We start from the raw sequence: 15865 nt of genomic DNA, 5'->3' as shown, positions 1-15865 counted from the left end.
AAAGGAAAGCTTCCATCACTAATAAAGGAGAAAACTTGTACTTCCGTCCGATTGACACGTGTGAGAAATTATTGAAACATATTAACATTGCCCATATATACATTGATCAAAAAGCATTAATTTTATCGTAGAAGCAAAAGACACTGATATTAGCAAGGTTGTAGAAATCGTCAGCGACACCTTGCAAAAGCTTAGTAAACACACAGCAAGGGAAAAAGTACACTCTTGTTTGAAAGACAATTCCAGAGACGTTTTACGGTACTTAGACAGTAAAAGAGATAGAGATGTCTTGGAAGCTGTTATTGCCAAGATAACAAGCTTTGTGTCCATTAAGGGCACAAAATTCAAAGGGAGTACAAGCAAGCATCGTGGTACATTGGATTCAATACTCAAATCATTCAAGGAGATTAACCAAAGCTGTCAAGCTGTAAGAAATGATATGACTGTTTCCCAACAGCATGCGAAAGTTCAAAGAGGAAAGGAAAAAATTAAGAATGAACAGTTAAAGGTCGTTGCTGAAGGAAGGGGAAGAAAGCTCAAGTGTGAAGAGTTTCCAGAGCTCGCTCGATATATAGAATTTGCATTCGGAGAGGGCGATGTATTTGTAACCGTGAACGGCGATGAGAGACAGCAAAGATTTCATTTGGTTGTTTAGTTACCAGATTGAACTTGAAAAGTATGTTTCGCACATGAAATGTGTGACAAGTTAAAAAATTCTAAGGTATAAAATTTACTATCATTTACAAACTACAGAGACAAAGCGTATAGCTTTATTGAAGTATTCCTGGTGAAAGACAAATTTAAGCGACATTTGACAAACAGGTGTTTAAAAAAACATGTTGCATGACGGCTTATGATTCCTGCTGATAAGCGAAGTCAGTTCAAGGCTCCACACATGAAAAAGAATAATATTTATAAACAGTGCTGTTCACAAATTATACTAGATAAAAATTACACCTGCAACATGCAAAAATATCATGGAGATTAGCGTTGAGGTATTTTCGCCAGTTTCGCTTTGACAGCAAAAATAAGAATGATGTAATAATATAGTTACTTGGGTGTGCAAAGTAGTTCAATATCTTGCGTTGACTATGTATAAATTACAAACTGCGACTAGCTTACAAAACGTGAACGATACTGTCAACTTTCAGTACTTTCTTCGATATTTTTTAAATGAAAACTTCTTTCAGTTCAACAGAGGAAAGGTCAGCTGCCAGGACATTAGAGTGTTAATAAGCTCTGTTGTTAGTTTGAACATTTCAAAATAGAGAGAGCAAGAGGTGCGTCTGTTCATACATCTAGAATTTTCCACGGTCATTTTTAGGAAAATTAAATCTCACAGCCTAATCCAGCAATTTTGTTCTTTTACCTAGTGCATATCTCCATAAATAATGTACCATAAAATAGCAAGCGTGGTGTGGCCAAATCAAGGTTTACAATTGTTTGGCAGTTTACCGTGAAAAATATGCGGCTTTACGTTTTCATCTGAAGTGTAACTATAAACAGCTGCGGCTAAATTTTATTTCAGCTCTATGTAGATCAAAATAAATTAATGAAGTCTTTATGTTTGTGGATTTGGAATTTCCAAGAAGTAGGGGGCACCAAGTGGAAAAATCATGGAAATTTCAGGGGGTGGGGGGAGTACTGTAAAGCCCCCTGGAACGGAAAATCCTGCGGGGTGGGGACTCAAACTGGAAAAAACCCTCCTTGGGGGGGGGGGGGGGGCATGGATATTTTCTGGAGCCACACAATTTAAGAAAGGAAAGTCTAGATATTCCAGTCAACCTTCTACAAGGGATAATTAAAGATCTCTCTGTTAAACTGTTTTCAAAATAGTGTTATCTTGTGAGAATCGATACAAGCTTATTGCTTGCAAATGATAAAGAAAATCTAATGACTAGATTTTCTGCAAATAAACAAAACTGATTTTAAAGGCCTGTTTATATTTATTCATGTTGCCACGGCAATGATGCATATGTCAGCTTAACTATCAACAATCCAAAGTTTGTGTTGTTAACTTGCGTGTTGCCAATTTAGGTGACCAAAGGATGTAGGGTTTTGGAGAAAAAGGTGAATGAAACTGAGGTATCAAAAACTGTGTTCAGTCACCTTAAAAGTTAACTGAAGTATATATCTTTCTTTAATTAAAATGTTTTTCACTGCTTTTGTTTTGTGTAGTTTGAGATCATTCATACTGAAAAGAGAAGGAAAAAAAAAAAACAATATAAACAGAAAACCACACCATAAAAAAATTACAGACTGGTCTTTGTTTGGAAAAATGGGTGAAGTGTATTGTCATGTACATGGATTCTCTTTCTTGCTTTGGTCCAAGTTTCTGTATTTTGGTCTGCATCATTGAGTAGGTGTGAGATTGAAGTTTTAAACCAGCAGGCATTGTACTCATGCTTAAGGCATAAGACTTGGTTGTTGTTCCAGGTAGTTAGGAAGTCTGAATGTGGCAGTATTCCTGCCATCCACCACAAGCAAAAACCATACAAGTTATTGAGTGTTTTAAGTTCAGAGGTCTCTAAAGGAGAACAAAAATTGATAATAATTATAGGTAAGTTCTTGAAGGAATCCTCCTCTGCAGCCAAAATTGATGAAAGGAACACAAACTTGTAGTAACTAAAAACAAAATGACAAGCAAAACATAATAAAAATGAAGAGTATCTGTTAAGAATATGGGCCCTGTGTTTTTTTTATTTCCTGTAGGGTAGCTATGGTCGTCTTGGCCTTGGAGATTCTGCAAATCAGGCACAGCCAAAGAGAGTAGCAATCCCCACAGACTCTGGAGTAAAGATGGTGTCTTCATCCAAAGGGTCAGATGGACACACATTGGCTGTAACAGTTGATGGTCAGTTGTTTAGCTGGGGGGATGGTGAGTGTTTTTTTCCTCTTTGATTAGTCTTACTGCCACAAAATAATAACTAAGACATGTACCTGGAATACTTTTTCAGCATGTCATTAAGGCTGGTGCCTACATGTACTTTTATTAGTGGGCACAATCATGTTTGCACATTGCACAAGGTATGGTTTACATGTTATGTGCAGGCTAGGGTTGAAATTGACTAAAATGATTTAGCAAAAGTTTCCTGCTACTTCCCTTAAATTGGGCAACACCTGAGCTTATAGATATTGTTTGTTCAAAGCTCTATAGAAAAGGATAGCATCAAAACCATCTGTGATGTGTCAAATTTCGGTGTGTATGGTTTTGCAAATCCGGTCACATATAATAATTATATTTTGCAAAACTTGTTTTGGGTACTTCCTAGCACAGAGCTTATATAATCTGTCATGATTGCTTTTGCACATACTCAGGGGTATACATGTACATTGCAGCAATATGAATGACAGCAATATTACATGTCAGTCAAACCTAGAGTTATTGCTTTGGTAGTTTTCTCTGTGCATGGACAGCTGTACATTAGAAATATGTTGTCAGAATCATCACCTTTTGTTACCTTCCCAGGGGACTATGGCAAGCTTGGCCATGGAAACAGTCAGACACACAAGGCTCCAAAACGTATTGAAGGCAACTTATCTCACAAGGTAATCATTATTGTTCAAGACAGTGTAGACTTACCACAAGTTGACCTATTCTTAATCCTGGACTTATTTATCTCCCTCGGGCGAAGCAAGAGGGTAATCTTCGAGCAACGAAGTCGCAAGAGAGAGCATGAGGGATGTAAGTCGCGAGAGGTCCACTTGTTTCACTTGCAGGGATGTGAATCGGGGCGTAAATTTTGGTACGAAAAACATGATTGACATTTCTCACTTTCCATGTGCTCCATGCGCGATCATCACGAAAGCAGAAAATGATTTCCATCAGAACGTTTACGAGCGTACAAGTACTGTTCCCTAACTCAAATAAATTTATTTGTGTACAGTGCAGTATGTGGTCAGCAATATTGATAAACGGCAAAAGATGTTTCATTGAGTAATGCCTCCTGAAAAGAAAACTGTGTTTAAACCAATCGAGAATTATTTTAGTCTAGATTAACCAACTGTCAACCAGAGAGCTGCCTGACAAATGCTATAAACTTATGTAGATCTACACTCGTGGACAAAAGTCTGGGACACTTATGTAATGTAACAAATTATCTGTGTTTTAAAACTGAAGTTTGAAAAAAATGCTGCTACAATACAGTCCAAAAATAATGCATGTGCAAGAACTTCTTTTTGCGTCCGCAAGCTGGCAACTTCTTGCGGCTTCTTGCGGGTCGCTTGCACTTGGATCCTGCAAGACGCAAGAACTTCTTTGCGGTTAGAAGTTAAAACCGCAAGAACTTCTTTGTGGTTGGATTTCGAAATGTAAGGACTTCTTTGTGGTAGGATTTTCAAACTGCAAGAACTTCTTTGCGCTAACATCTTAGCACGCAAAAATCCATATCAAGACAGTACCGTCTTGGCGACCGTTCTAAAAAACACAACTAACAAACACAACTAAAAAACAGAACTAGTGCCGGCACTTGCCGTAAGAAGTATTAAAATGACAAATCCTTAACTCTTGACGATTTAAACTCTAAAGTTCAGTTCAGACAACGAACTTTTCATGAGCCTAACTTAATTTGAATTTGGACCTATCCCCGGGAACGGCCAAAGAAAAAGTAATGAATGGATGCGCGTTTGTTGAAACTTCGAATTTGTTGATCAGTGTGAGCTGCTGTTTACTCATTCTACAAAGCTGTATTTCAATCCATCAAAACGTAAACAAATATCACAGAAGAAGTTGATTCTCAGCCATACTGGCTATCAAACAAATTGTTGACCTTACTACGTGTACGGCTACCGTTACACAAGAGATCTTGGGAAGCTTCTTAATGGTGTGACTAATATTATAAGTTCTAAAGTGTAAGCCATATAAAGTCTATACGCTGTTGAAGTTGTCCTTGGAGAAGTAGCTTCCAAGTGTAACCCAAATTTTGAAACAAGGAAGTTTCTCAGTCAGCGAAAAAAAGCACAGGACTACATGCATGCATGACACAAGCGTGACTTTTCATGCATCAGTAATGTTTGAAGACTTAATGCAAATTCAAGGCGTCACAACAACATGATTGTTATCAGTGCATGCTGTCTTAAAAGATTTCGTTTAATGGTATTCTCTTCGAAATAAGAGGAATGCATAAGGCAAACTCATGAGATTTCGCTGTTCAGAAGATCATTTATGTACTTATCACAACCATAGTTATACCGGTAATGTGTTTTACTACATTGCAAACAGGGTAGAATTTACCAAGTTCACTTCCATAGGCGACTTTCAAGTTTCCTTGATTACCGTTTGCTCAGAAACACAAAATATATTTTCTGCAAGAGCTTTTCGCCTGTAATACTAACTCTGCAAAAAGTTCTTAAAGAAATTTTCAACATTGTAGTGCACACGCAGTCTTTGCGGTTCAGTGTGCAATTTAAACGAAAGTTGTCTTCGCTCACATATCCGCAAGAAGGAGACAACAACTCTTCTGAATGATAATGAATTTTGCATTCAGAAGCAAAAAGCGTTGGAACCCAGACTAACTACACTGTAGTTCGATTTTTCTACATGGACTGTTTCTTCATGAGCTTCATTATTTGGAGACGTTTTGTGATTGTCGCATAATGTGCCAGCAGAATGTTCAAGTGATTGTAGGGCTTTTTTTCCGTAGGTGTCATGAACACGCGAGTACATAATAAGTGAGTGCGTTCGATATTATTTTCACGTTATAAGCAAACATAACTCCAGATCTGGTCTCAGGTGTTGGAAATATATCCCTTCCCACTGCGGTGACTTATCTTATGGATAACATTGTGAACAAACGCTGAGCATTTCGACAACCAACATGGCACTTATAAATGAACAGACTGTTTGATCTGCAACAAATTCTTGCGCCTTCTTGAGGCTTGCAGTAAGATGCATAAGTTCTTGCGGCTTCTTGTGGTTAGATTTTCAACTTCTTACGTTTTGAATGTTCTTGCGGGTAAACTGCAAAAACACGACATTTTTACTTCTTGCGACGGTTTGCGTGTTCTTGCGGTGCAAGAACTTCGTGCGCCACTTCTTGCGCATGTATTATTTTTGGGCTGTACTGTATATCCCTTAAAAACGCGTTGCTGTCCCCCCTCCCCACCCAACACAATGTTGAAAATCAGGTGAAATTGCAGGCACTAGTTTTCAACATTGTATGAGGGGGTGGGGGCGAGGTTAGGCAGGTGAAGTTGTATTTGCATCTGGCATGTGCGAAAAAGCGCCTAAAGTGCAAATTTGTCCCAAGACTTTTGTCCATGATTGTAGCTTGTACTGACAAGAATCTGAATTAACTAAAGAAGGTGGAATAAGTCAGGAGAACCTTAATTCTGTAGAGCTCTCTTGATTAAATACCGTAACATTGAGAATTGAAGTTGCAATGAATGGCAGAGAATAAAAACCCTGTTCCCAAAAGTCTTTCATCAATTGACGGGTGCTTTTAACACGGTCAAGTTGGTAAAATGGCCAATGGAAATTTGCTGTGATGCCCTTTGTTGTGGAGAAGAAACTTGGTCATTCATCAAATCGATTAAAAGTGCAACGATTACACATTCCCCCTGTTAAACTGTTAAAATGGCTCTGTTCTTCCTCGAAAGGTCCAAACTTAATTCTCTCAAACAATCCGGATCATGCAAGAGCTCAGATCTTGCCCGTATTAATAAGCTTAAGTAAACAAACACATATTGGTCGGATAAATAGCCTTCCACTGCTTTTCCCTGTCCTTCTTTCAAAGACTTGAAATTAAGTTTGATAGACCATATTCAATTGCTTTCATAAAATTCATATCCTTAAGTATGTCCAAGAACAAAAGCTAAAAGAAACAGATTTTTCAACTCAGCAGACATTTGCTCTGCCAATTGTGTCATTGATCGCGTGCAATGTCATGACGTATAGTCAGTACTTGTTTGTTCATTGGTTAGTGTGTATTTATGTTGCTGGTGGAAAAGTCTACCGGTAAAATTTGGGGTGCTACAAGTGGGAAAGTCCTTCGGTGAAACCAACAGGCCAGGGAAGAATTATTGGAAAGGACTTTTAGAAAGTCTAAAGACAGTATTGAAAACGTTAATTTATATTACAAGTTTTTAGAGTTACAGTACTGCTTAGAAATAAACAATCACTCAAACATTTTGTAAACCTGTTGACAAAGAACGCTAATTAACAAGGATAGTTTAGCAAAATTTCTTAGGAGTATTTCTTAGTGCATAGTGTTTAGTAGCCTTGTATAAGGGTGTAACCTTCGCCACCTTCTGGCTTTGATCTGAAACAAAATACCAATAATGTATGTACTGTTAATCGTTTGATTGTGTTGTTCTTTAAGCAAGTAAACAAGGTCTTGATAAGAGATTGCTAAGGTTTTAAACTTTGTTTGTTAAAAAGTAATTGTTGCTATGAATACAGGATATTGAGATGTTGGATTGAAGCTGACAATTACAGTGTATGTTTGTATTGTTGTTTTAATTTTGTTGTTTTGAAGCAAGAACGTGTGTTCCTTAGAAAGTCAGACTGTGGTAGGCATTGATTTCATATACTGAACGTTTTTGGTATTCTTGAATGAGAATAGATTTGTGTTCGCATGAGTGAATAGTCCTATGCATTACTGTTTGTAACAGTTGTATTGAGAACTCTGGTGTATGTTCAGCTGTCAGATTGAAGCTGTTTCTTGAAGCAAGTACACTTAGGGAGAAAACAAAAGCCCTCTAAGAGGACATGTGGTTACTGGATAGTAAATAACCACAATGGTGCAAAAAAGAGTTGCAGAGGTTTAGTCTTACTGCTTTTGAGTATTGTTTTAAAATTTGAGTGCTTGACGTCATTGTCCTTTACATCATTGTGAGCTACATTAGGGACCTTTAAATGATACAAGGCCGGGCAGGAAGGCCAAGATGGGAACGGCAGTGGATGTGTGTCCTGTCATGTCGCCAAAGACAAAATCCTTAAAGTAGTGTTATTTTTGTATAGGACGTCAACATCAATAGCTCTAGCTTTATAAATGCTCTTCATAGAATCAATAACATCCTTTAGAGACAGTATAGAAAATAATATTATCCTGTTAAGCTTAAACAATGGTGAACAGATGACATGGAACTTACTCTTCTTTTCTTATGTGAAGCAAACATTCTTGATCTGTCGATATTAAATACTGAAAGAATCCAGAATTTCTGTATGAACTTATTGACATGGTTCAGATAGCTTTTTGCCAGCCGAGTGTTTTAGAGTGGATGTTGTCTGTAACTGAAACAAGCATTTATAATAAAATAAACGTTACATTAAGTTTTGGGTAGTGTGAAAACATGAAACAGAGTGAATTTTCATAAGAACTTGTTGAGTGACAGAAATCGAGATGTTACTGTCATTGAGGAGACTGGATAGTTTACAGATACCGGCTTGATGCCAGCTTTCAAAATATGTTGAAGCTTTGTTAATTTTTATGAATCGATTATTGCAAACGATTTGGTTGAGTACGTCTTTTTTTGTCATAGGGACAACAACATATTTCATTCCTGTCAGTGCGAAATCATGTCCTTCTAGAAAATGGGTAGCTTTGCACTTAAGTTCAAATATTTCACATCATAATTGCAAATTTATAAAAAAGAAGTGTTCTGCTGACACCTGATAGAAGGTGCAGTGGGATTAATTTCCATGCTTGATCATCTTCAGAGCAAAGATGCTTCACCCAGCATATTTTTTATGTTTTATCAAGTAATGTGAAATCAGTCATGTTTAGCCCTCCTTATTTTTACTTTTAATCAGGGTAGATTTTTTAACCTTTGGATGTTTGTGCTTCCATACATGATCAAAGATCAGCTTATTAACTTCAGTAGCGAACTTGTCTTTTGTGTTCAGCACACTACAAATGAAAGTTAGTTTTGAAATTGCAATTGTCTTTACTATATCGATTCTGCCGTATATAGATGTACATGTATCTGTTGACGACCAAATGTTTAGTATTCTTCTTAGGGGGTCTAGTCAATCAAAACAGTTCTTTTTGGCTGCAAGTTGTTCGTCATACAAAAAATGAACTCCCAGGGCGTAGATGGGTTCTTCACTTAATCTTAGATTTAAAAGTGTATCTTTTTGATATCGCAATGATCCTAACCACAACAACTTTGATTTAGATTGATTTATTCATAATCCAGAACATTTTTTGAACTGAGCAAGTAAATTAGAAACTAACGTTTTGTACTGACTGAATGTCTCTAAGAAAAACAGTGTTATCATCAGCATACTGCATAACTTTTATTGTGTTTCTGTCATCTATTTCGATGCCTTTTATTTCATTTGTGCTCCTAATGGCTTTACCCAGGATTTCTATTCCAATAGTAAACAGGATACCAGACAGAGGACAGCCTTGCCCGACTCCCCTTCCCAAAATAAACTGCTTAGTGGCAAAGCCATTGTTCAGAATGCAACTTGAAATGTCGCTATAATTATGTTAATCCACTGCCGCAGTTGAGGACCAAAGTTGAAAATTTCCAGGCATTTCTGAAGATAATTCCATTTAATGGAATCAAAAGCTTTTTCGAAATCAAGAAAAATGGCTTATCTGGGGATGTTTTACATCTTGGTGAAAGACATGACATCTGTGATATTTCTGATACTTTTGCCGATATATCTTTCTTTAATGTAGGCTGTTTGTCGTGAATCAATAATTTTAGGTAGACTCTTTCCATTCTGACTGCAATGGCTTTTGTGGCAATTTTTTAATCATTTTTTAAAAGGGAAATCAGCCTCCAGTTTTTTCAATATTTTAAATCTTTGTTCCTTTTTGGGATCAAGGAAATAATTCGGAGCTATTGGGAGATGGATAAATGACCATGCTCATATGCGTAGTTATAGCTATCAGCCATAAAATGTCCAATCACCACCCAGAAGAATCTATAAAATTCTGTGGTAAGTCTCTGATTAATAGGTTTGTGTGACTTTACATTAAAGGTTGTGAGTATGGTGACTGCTGGATATAGACACAGTGCTGCAATTACAGATGATGGATATCTTTACACCTGGGGAGAAGGAGACTATGGAAGACTAGGTACTTTTATAATACATATAACATTATGTATAATTCAATATTTTTGTTTCTATATTTCTGTTAAACTAGAAGGAGTCTGTTAGTACAATCTAGAGAAGTGACCCAATACTGACCATTCAGAACCTGGAAAATGGTAACATTGCACTTAAATGGTTTGAACCCAGGAGTATTAGTATATATATGCAGGTAGTTCAATTTGTATGAATGTCTGGGTGAGGGTAGTTCTGAAAAGAACTGAACATTGTTAATGACTTTAGAGTTAAGTGGAAATAATAATTATTCAGTTGCTGGTGTACCAGATTTCCAGAGTCAGCGATTGAAACTTACCGACAAACTGCACCACTGTGGTTAGGTTATAATGATGCCTGGGGCGAGGGGTACTCCCTTATATGGGCTATATAGGTATGTGTGGCTCCAAAGGGTAGGGGTTTTCAGTCGTTTTGGTCATAAATAGGGTATCGATTTTGGCCATTTTGGTCTTAAATAGGGTGTGGTTTTAGCACTCTACTCTTGAATTGGGTATGGTTCTTAGAAGAAGCCACTTTTTCATCATTATCAATAAGAACGTCAACAAAAGCCCTTCATAACTTAAGTTTAGGGCAACTGCGCCAGCCGCAACTGTCATAAATAGGGTATCGAATTTTTGGCCAGGTCATAAATAGGGTAGGGAAAATCGCAGATTTTGGTCATAAATAGGGTAAGGGTTTTGGGAAGTGAGCCGCACACCCCCACCCAACTTATCTGGGAGTACCCCCCTCCCCCAGTATCGATGACACATTTTACTGTTAACGATGTATGCAAAGACAAGGTTGATGCTTTTCACAGGCACCCTAACAAACAGAATGCTGAAATCCACTTCACTAAATTATAGATCTTGAAGAAGATGGAAAACTTCCTACCCTTACCCAGACATTTTTGCCGGATGAAAGTTCTCTGCAAATGCTGTTCACTATTTCTGAAAGAGGCAGCATGGCCGAGTGCTCAGGGTGCCGGACTTGAAATCTGGAGGTCGCAGGTTCAAGTCCGGCTTTGACCACTAAGCTGGAGTTGTTTCTCGATAAACCCTGGTTCAAACCCTCGGCCATGCTTGTAAATAGCCAACTGGTCTGTCTCCTGCCAGTTAGGATTTTTAACCATGTTATGTTCATTTGCATTATTTGTTTCATCATTTGGTTTCATTGGCCCTGAAAAGCCCCAGTGAGGGTGTGGTGAATTAAGATATTTATTTTATTTAGTTTTTAAGTTGTAGGTACAAATGTATGAGGGCTGATTTTACTCTTTCACTTCCTGTTAGATGCAAATAAGTAACTGTATATTTTCAGAATTGTTTCTTCCCAGGCCACATTTGTGCTATTAGTAATATTATGTAATATTTATTGTATAAAGGCACAAGTGTTTTACTGGAAAATACGCCACTCATTAAACTCATATGAAACTTCATATCTGGGACCCGGGTAGCATATTTTCACTATCCTTAGTGGTGAAGATCCTACTAGTGAGGATCCTTACTAGCAGGTTCACTTTTTCACAGTTGATTGTGCAAGCAGTCAGTTTGCCTATAATAATTAAAAGAAAATTACATGGTGGCTTGAAGATATGAATTTTTTATTCTCATGTTAAAAACAATATTTTACTGTACTCCCCTGGCTGCATAGCCCTATTCCCTCAGAAGAGAGCTAGGGCTGATGATTTTGATGACTCCCAGGCTGCGCTCGTTTGTAAAGTATTGTGCATATCTTTGTACCACTGTGTTATATCCTCTAAAATTATGATAATGGTGTTTTACTCTGACACCTTAACAGAGGTTGTTTTTTTTAAAGGTTGTGGAGACAACAATAGTAGGAATGTGCCTACTTTGGTCAAAGATGTCAGCAATGTTGGTCAAGTTGCATGTGGCAGTGCTCATACAATATGTATTTCTAAAGATGGATGCACAGTGTGGTCTTTCGGAAGTGGCGACAATGGTGAATTATTCTCAGTTCTCTTTTGTTCAGCTTTCCTTTTGCTTATAAATTTAGTGGCAAAAGGCCATTAAATTGGTTTTAGCCACTAAGTTTTATATTCATTAATACATATCATGTACATTTTCATCATAAACTTGCACAAGTAAAGAATTGGTTCATGCTTAGCGTGCTTATATCAAGTTATGGTCCGTGCATGCAGGAAGTTTGGAGAGCACAAGAGAAGTGTAAGAGTTGCTCTAGGCACAGCCGACAGCAACTCTAGCTTCTTGAGTGCTCTTCAAACTTCCCAAGTGAATCCATAACTTGATATATGCACCTAGCTAAAAGCAGGAACCAATTCTTTTATAACTTAGTGACAACAACTTGGGTGCTAAAATGTTTTATTTGTGATTGACTACAAATTTCTCACAATGCACAGCAAAGGATCCTACTGGCTGGTTAAAAACATCCCACAATCACTTGAGCAACAGTTGAATGAAAATGCTTCATCTGATTTCTAAAATTGTCAATGAAAAATTTGCGTCTTCAAATTAATAAAAATGTAGGCAAACAAAGACAAAAATACTCAGTTAAAATGTAGACAAACAAAGCCAAAATACTTAAGTTTTAGTAAACATCCTAGCTTGGTGAAAGTCAAAGTCTCAGAGTAGCCAAGGCTTGGACTGTTCAGAATGAAGTTTACATTGCCAAAACTTTAACAAAAGGAACTTGCCGCTAAACTCAATGGAAAATTTGCGGCTAAAATGAAACTGCACATGTCTTGTTATTTATGTTCAGCAGTGTGTAAATAGAGATGATGATGGTTTGATAGGAATTACATGTAGGTAGGACCAGCGTGCGTGCTATGTTATAATAACTGCGCTCCAGTGGGCCGAAGGGCAGCCAAGCGGAGCCCCATACTCATATAGGAAAGAAAGGGAAACCCATGAGTTGATTTTCTCATGGTTATCATGGCTAGCAGTATTGCTAGTGGGCGTGCATGGACGACGACGATGATGACGGAGTTGCGCAACATGGCGACCATACTCCAAATAATAGGTTGACAGAGACATGCAGCCTTGGTTTACCATGTACTTCTTTGATATTGGACATCCATGTTATGAACAATTGACACCTGTCAAAACAAGGTATTCGCTGACCAGTATCACGTGACCATATCGTAGGCTCAAGTTTACAGCTCATCGAGGTCGCATGTTTTTTTGAAGTTGACCGCTGCCCAAGTGCTGGTTTTTTGATTGGATTGCAGGCTCATCTCAGGTTAACTTGTTGAAATCAGGGCAGGATTGTTCGGAAGCCGGTTTAATGCTAACCCAGGATTAAAAGTTAACTGAATTATAACTTGTTCTTCTATACAAATGTTTTTTGCTGCTTTGTTTTGTGTATTTAGTGATTATTAAAACTCAAAACAGAAGGCCAAACAATATACAGAAAACCTTGCCGCAAAGTTACAAAACTCAAATCAAAATTCTACCTTTTCCTGGGTTATTTGGCTCTGAAAAACCCGGCCCAGGAGCTACGCTTTTAGGCTGGTCTAAATCTATATATTATAATTTAGACTCTATAACCTTATCAATGCATAGCCGGCTGTAGTGTTCCATCTTTGTTGATAATTAAAGTAATATTGCAAGTCCAGTTACAAGTTTGACCATTACTTTTCAATTAGATGTAGCACAACCTTTAATACAGCTCTGTATTGCTAATATAATAAATTGCTACAGGGGTGCTTTTCTAGTCATAAGCAAGCACTTCTGTTCCTTATCACTGGTAACAGGCACCCCTGCAATTGACCTTGCTGAGATCTTTTTTTTGGCTCTACAAATGTTGCATGTGCAGTCAGAGACAAATGGCCCTCTGGCCTTGTTTAGTTTGTGTCAGTGTAACTTATTGCACAGCTGTAACACTTACTGGTGAGACTCCCTCAAAACAGATTTTGTGGGTTCAATTTATGACCCTGTGCTAAAAGCAGTTAAATCTCCGTCATCATTTTGAAAACTACCCTGACTCCCCAGACAATCGTAAAAAACACAGATTTATGTATTGTGTCATTTCCCACACTGTTGTCAATAAACTGTATTAAGTTTTCCACTCTGCCTTGTGACTCAGGAAATATCTAAAGGTACATTTTGTAAGGCGAGTGTCAGCTAAGTAGTCCATACCGCTGGAGTTTATCCTGGTTTCTGTTGCTACTAAATACAAAGGTATTTTTACTTGAATTTGGACTATGTGTACAAAGAAGATCTCAGCAAAGGCTATTGGATACAAAAAAAAACAACAACTGGGGCAGTGACTCGTTTTTCAGAGATAATTACCATGAGGCACAAAATTGTTGCCGTTTTTTTCAATAAGTTCCTGCAAAAGAAGGTCCCTCAAACATTTTACCCACAAAAATGTACTCCACTGGTGAAATTACACATACAAAGATCACATGCAGAATCTTGGTGCCATTTATTTAAAATGTCTCCTGAGTTCATAATTAAAACTTGAGGGATACACATATGGATCAACTGGTACCGAAGTGTTTGCTGAGCCATTGCTGGAGCAATATCTTCTTGTTGTTTCTCTTGTAATTCCAATTAAACACAACTTCTTGATACATATATGCATCAAGTGGTGCCGTTTTTTTTTTCCCTGAGCCATTGCCAGAGCAATCCACCAACTGTGGTGTTCCTGGTTTTAGTACAGGTTCATTAAACATGATTTAGTCATAGTAGGAGAATGTTGCTTTCATTTAAGTGGCTCACTTGGTAGTTTAGTTGATTACATCAGTTTTAACCCTAGTGCACACACTAACACTCACCAAAGTTTCAGCCTCTAAAGTGCAGGTTTTCCTTATGAAATTCATCTCCCAGGGTTTTCCCTACAATTTTTCCTTTGGGAGTCCCTTGGACTCCTTCAACCTAAGGTTGAGGGTCCAGAAGAAAAAAGTAGGGGTCCCACGGTTAGAGTTTTAGATTCCAGGGGAACAATCTAATCTTTCGCCCTTCCCCTTTTAGTGAAGTTTCTTCCTGAGGCAATAACAGACTGGTACATGTATGTAGTGGTTTGGGAAATCCAGTACTGTACTGTATTCCCTAATTTCTTTTCAATGGAGATGTCACATGTTTCATCAAGCATCAGTCCAATAAAAGGCGTGCAAGAATCATGTAGTTTTTTTTAATCAAGTTATCTTCGACACAATTGGCCAAAACAGATTCCATCTCTGAAACAATTTCGGGTTTCTTGTAAAAACAGAAGCATCACTACATCCATTAGCAGCCTGAAGTTCCACTATTGGAATAAAGTTAGCCGCAATGTTGTTCTTCATCATAACATATACTGTTCTAAGCTGGACAACGTGTCTTCTCGTGATTTCCTGTGTTTCATACTCAGTGTTCTTCCTTGCATTTGCAACTGTCACTTGAAAGCTTTTTCTGAGCTTGAGGTCACTGATACTCGTAAGGTGATCTTTCGAATTTTGGTGCCTTTTCCAGGGCCGACTTCTGATAATTGTTACAGCCAGTTGTTGTGAAAGGGTTTTTCTTACCTGTCATCTTACAGATATCACAATACATTTTTTCGTTTTCTTCTTTCAACCACGTGAATTCTTCCATCCAAGCTGGAAAGAAACACCTCTTTTTTTCGCGGGTTGTAATTCTGAATCCGCTATCTTGCAGTGTGTGCCACAATGCCTCACAATCGCACATTAGTTCTCAAGCCTCTGCGAGGAGTTCACAGCAAGAGCAAGCTTGAGAATGAGAAAAACAAAAGGTGGCGCTGCAGTAGTCGATTCAAAGGAGTGAATGTGCCAGATTTGGGAGTTGAAAGATGGACTAAGAAAACAGAACAAAGATTCCAAATTCTAATTTTATTCTCAAAAGAATTTTTTGCAGA

General features: G+C 37.8%; 3 protein-coding genes across 8 annotated transcripts in view; 1 reads left to right on the top strand and 2 right to left on the bottom strand.

Annotated features, from left to right (window-relative positions):
• LOC145479127 (putative E3 ubiquitin-protein ligase HERC1) overlaps positions 1-15865 on the top strand; it is a 304004-nt gene that overhangs the window by 23509 nt on the left and 264630 nt on the right. For all 6 annotated transcript variants that reach the window (XM_081457396.1, XM_081457404.1, XM_081457389.1 and 3 more), the window contains exons 5-8: positions 2713-2878; positions 3470-3549; positions 9935-10031; positions 11852-11995. In XM_081457396.1, coding sequence (XP_081313522.1) covers positions 2713-2878; positions 3470-3549; positions 9935-10031; positions 11852-11995 — 487 coding nt within the window. The remainder of the gene's footprint in view (positions 1-2712; positions 2879-3469; positions 3550-9934; positions 10032-11851; positions 11996-15865) is intronic.
• Positions 1-15865, bottom strand: part of LOC145479610 (uncharacterized) — a 385465-nt gene that overhangs the window by 268198 nt on the left and 101402 nt on the right. The gene's annotated exons all lie outside the window — the stretch shown is intronic.
• The window catches only part of LOC145479373 (uncharacterized), a 117845-nt gene that overhangs the window by 61826 nt on the left and 40154 nt on the right, over positions 1-15865 (bottom strand). The window lies entirely within an intron of this gene.

The sequence above is a fragment of the Orbicella franksi genome, chromosome 1 (genome assembly GCF_964199315.1).
Source record: "Orbicella franksi chromosome 1, jaOrbFran1.1, whole genome shotgun sequence".
NCBI classification, from domain to species: domain Eukaryota; kingdom Metazoa; phylum Cnidaria; class Anthozoa; order Scleractinia; family Merulinidae; genus Orbicella; species Orbicella franksi.
This window is presented reverse-complemented; position numbering and strand designations above follow the sequence as displayed.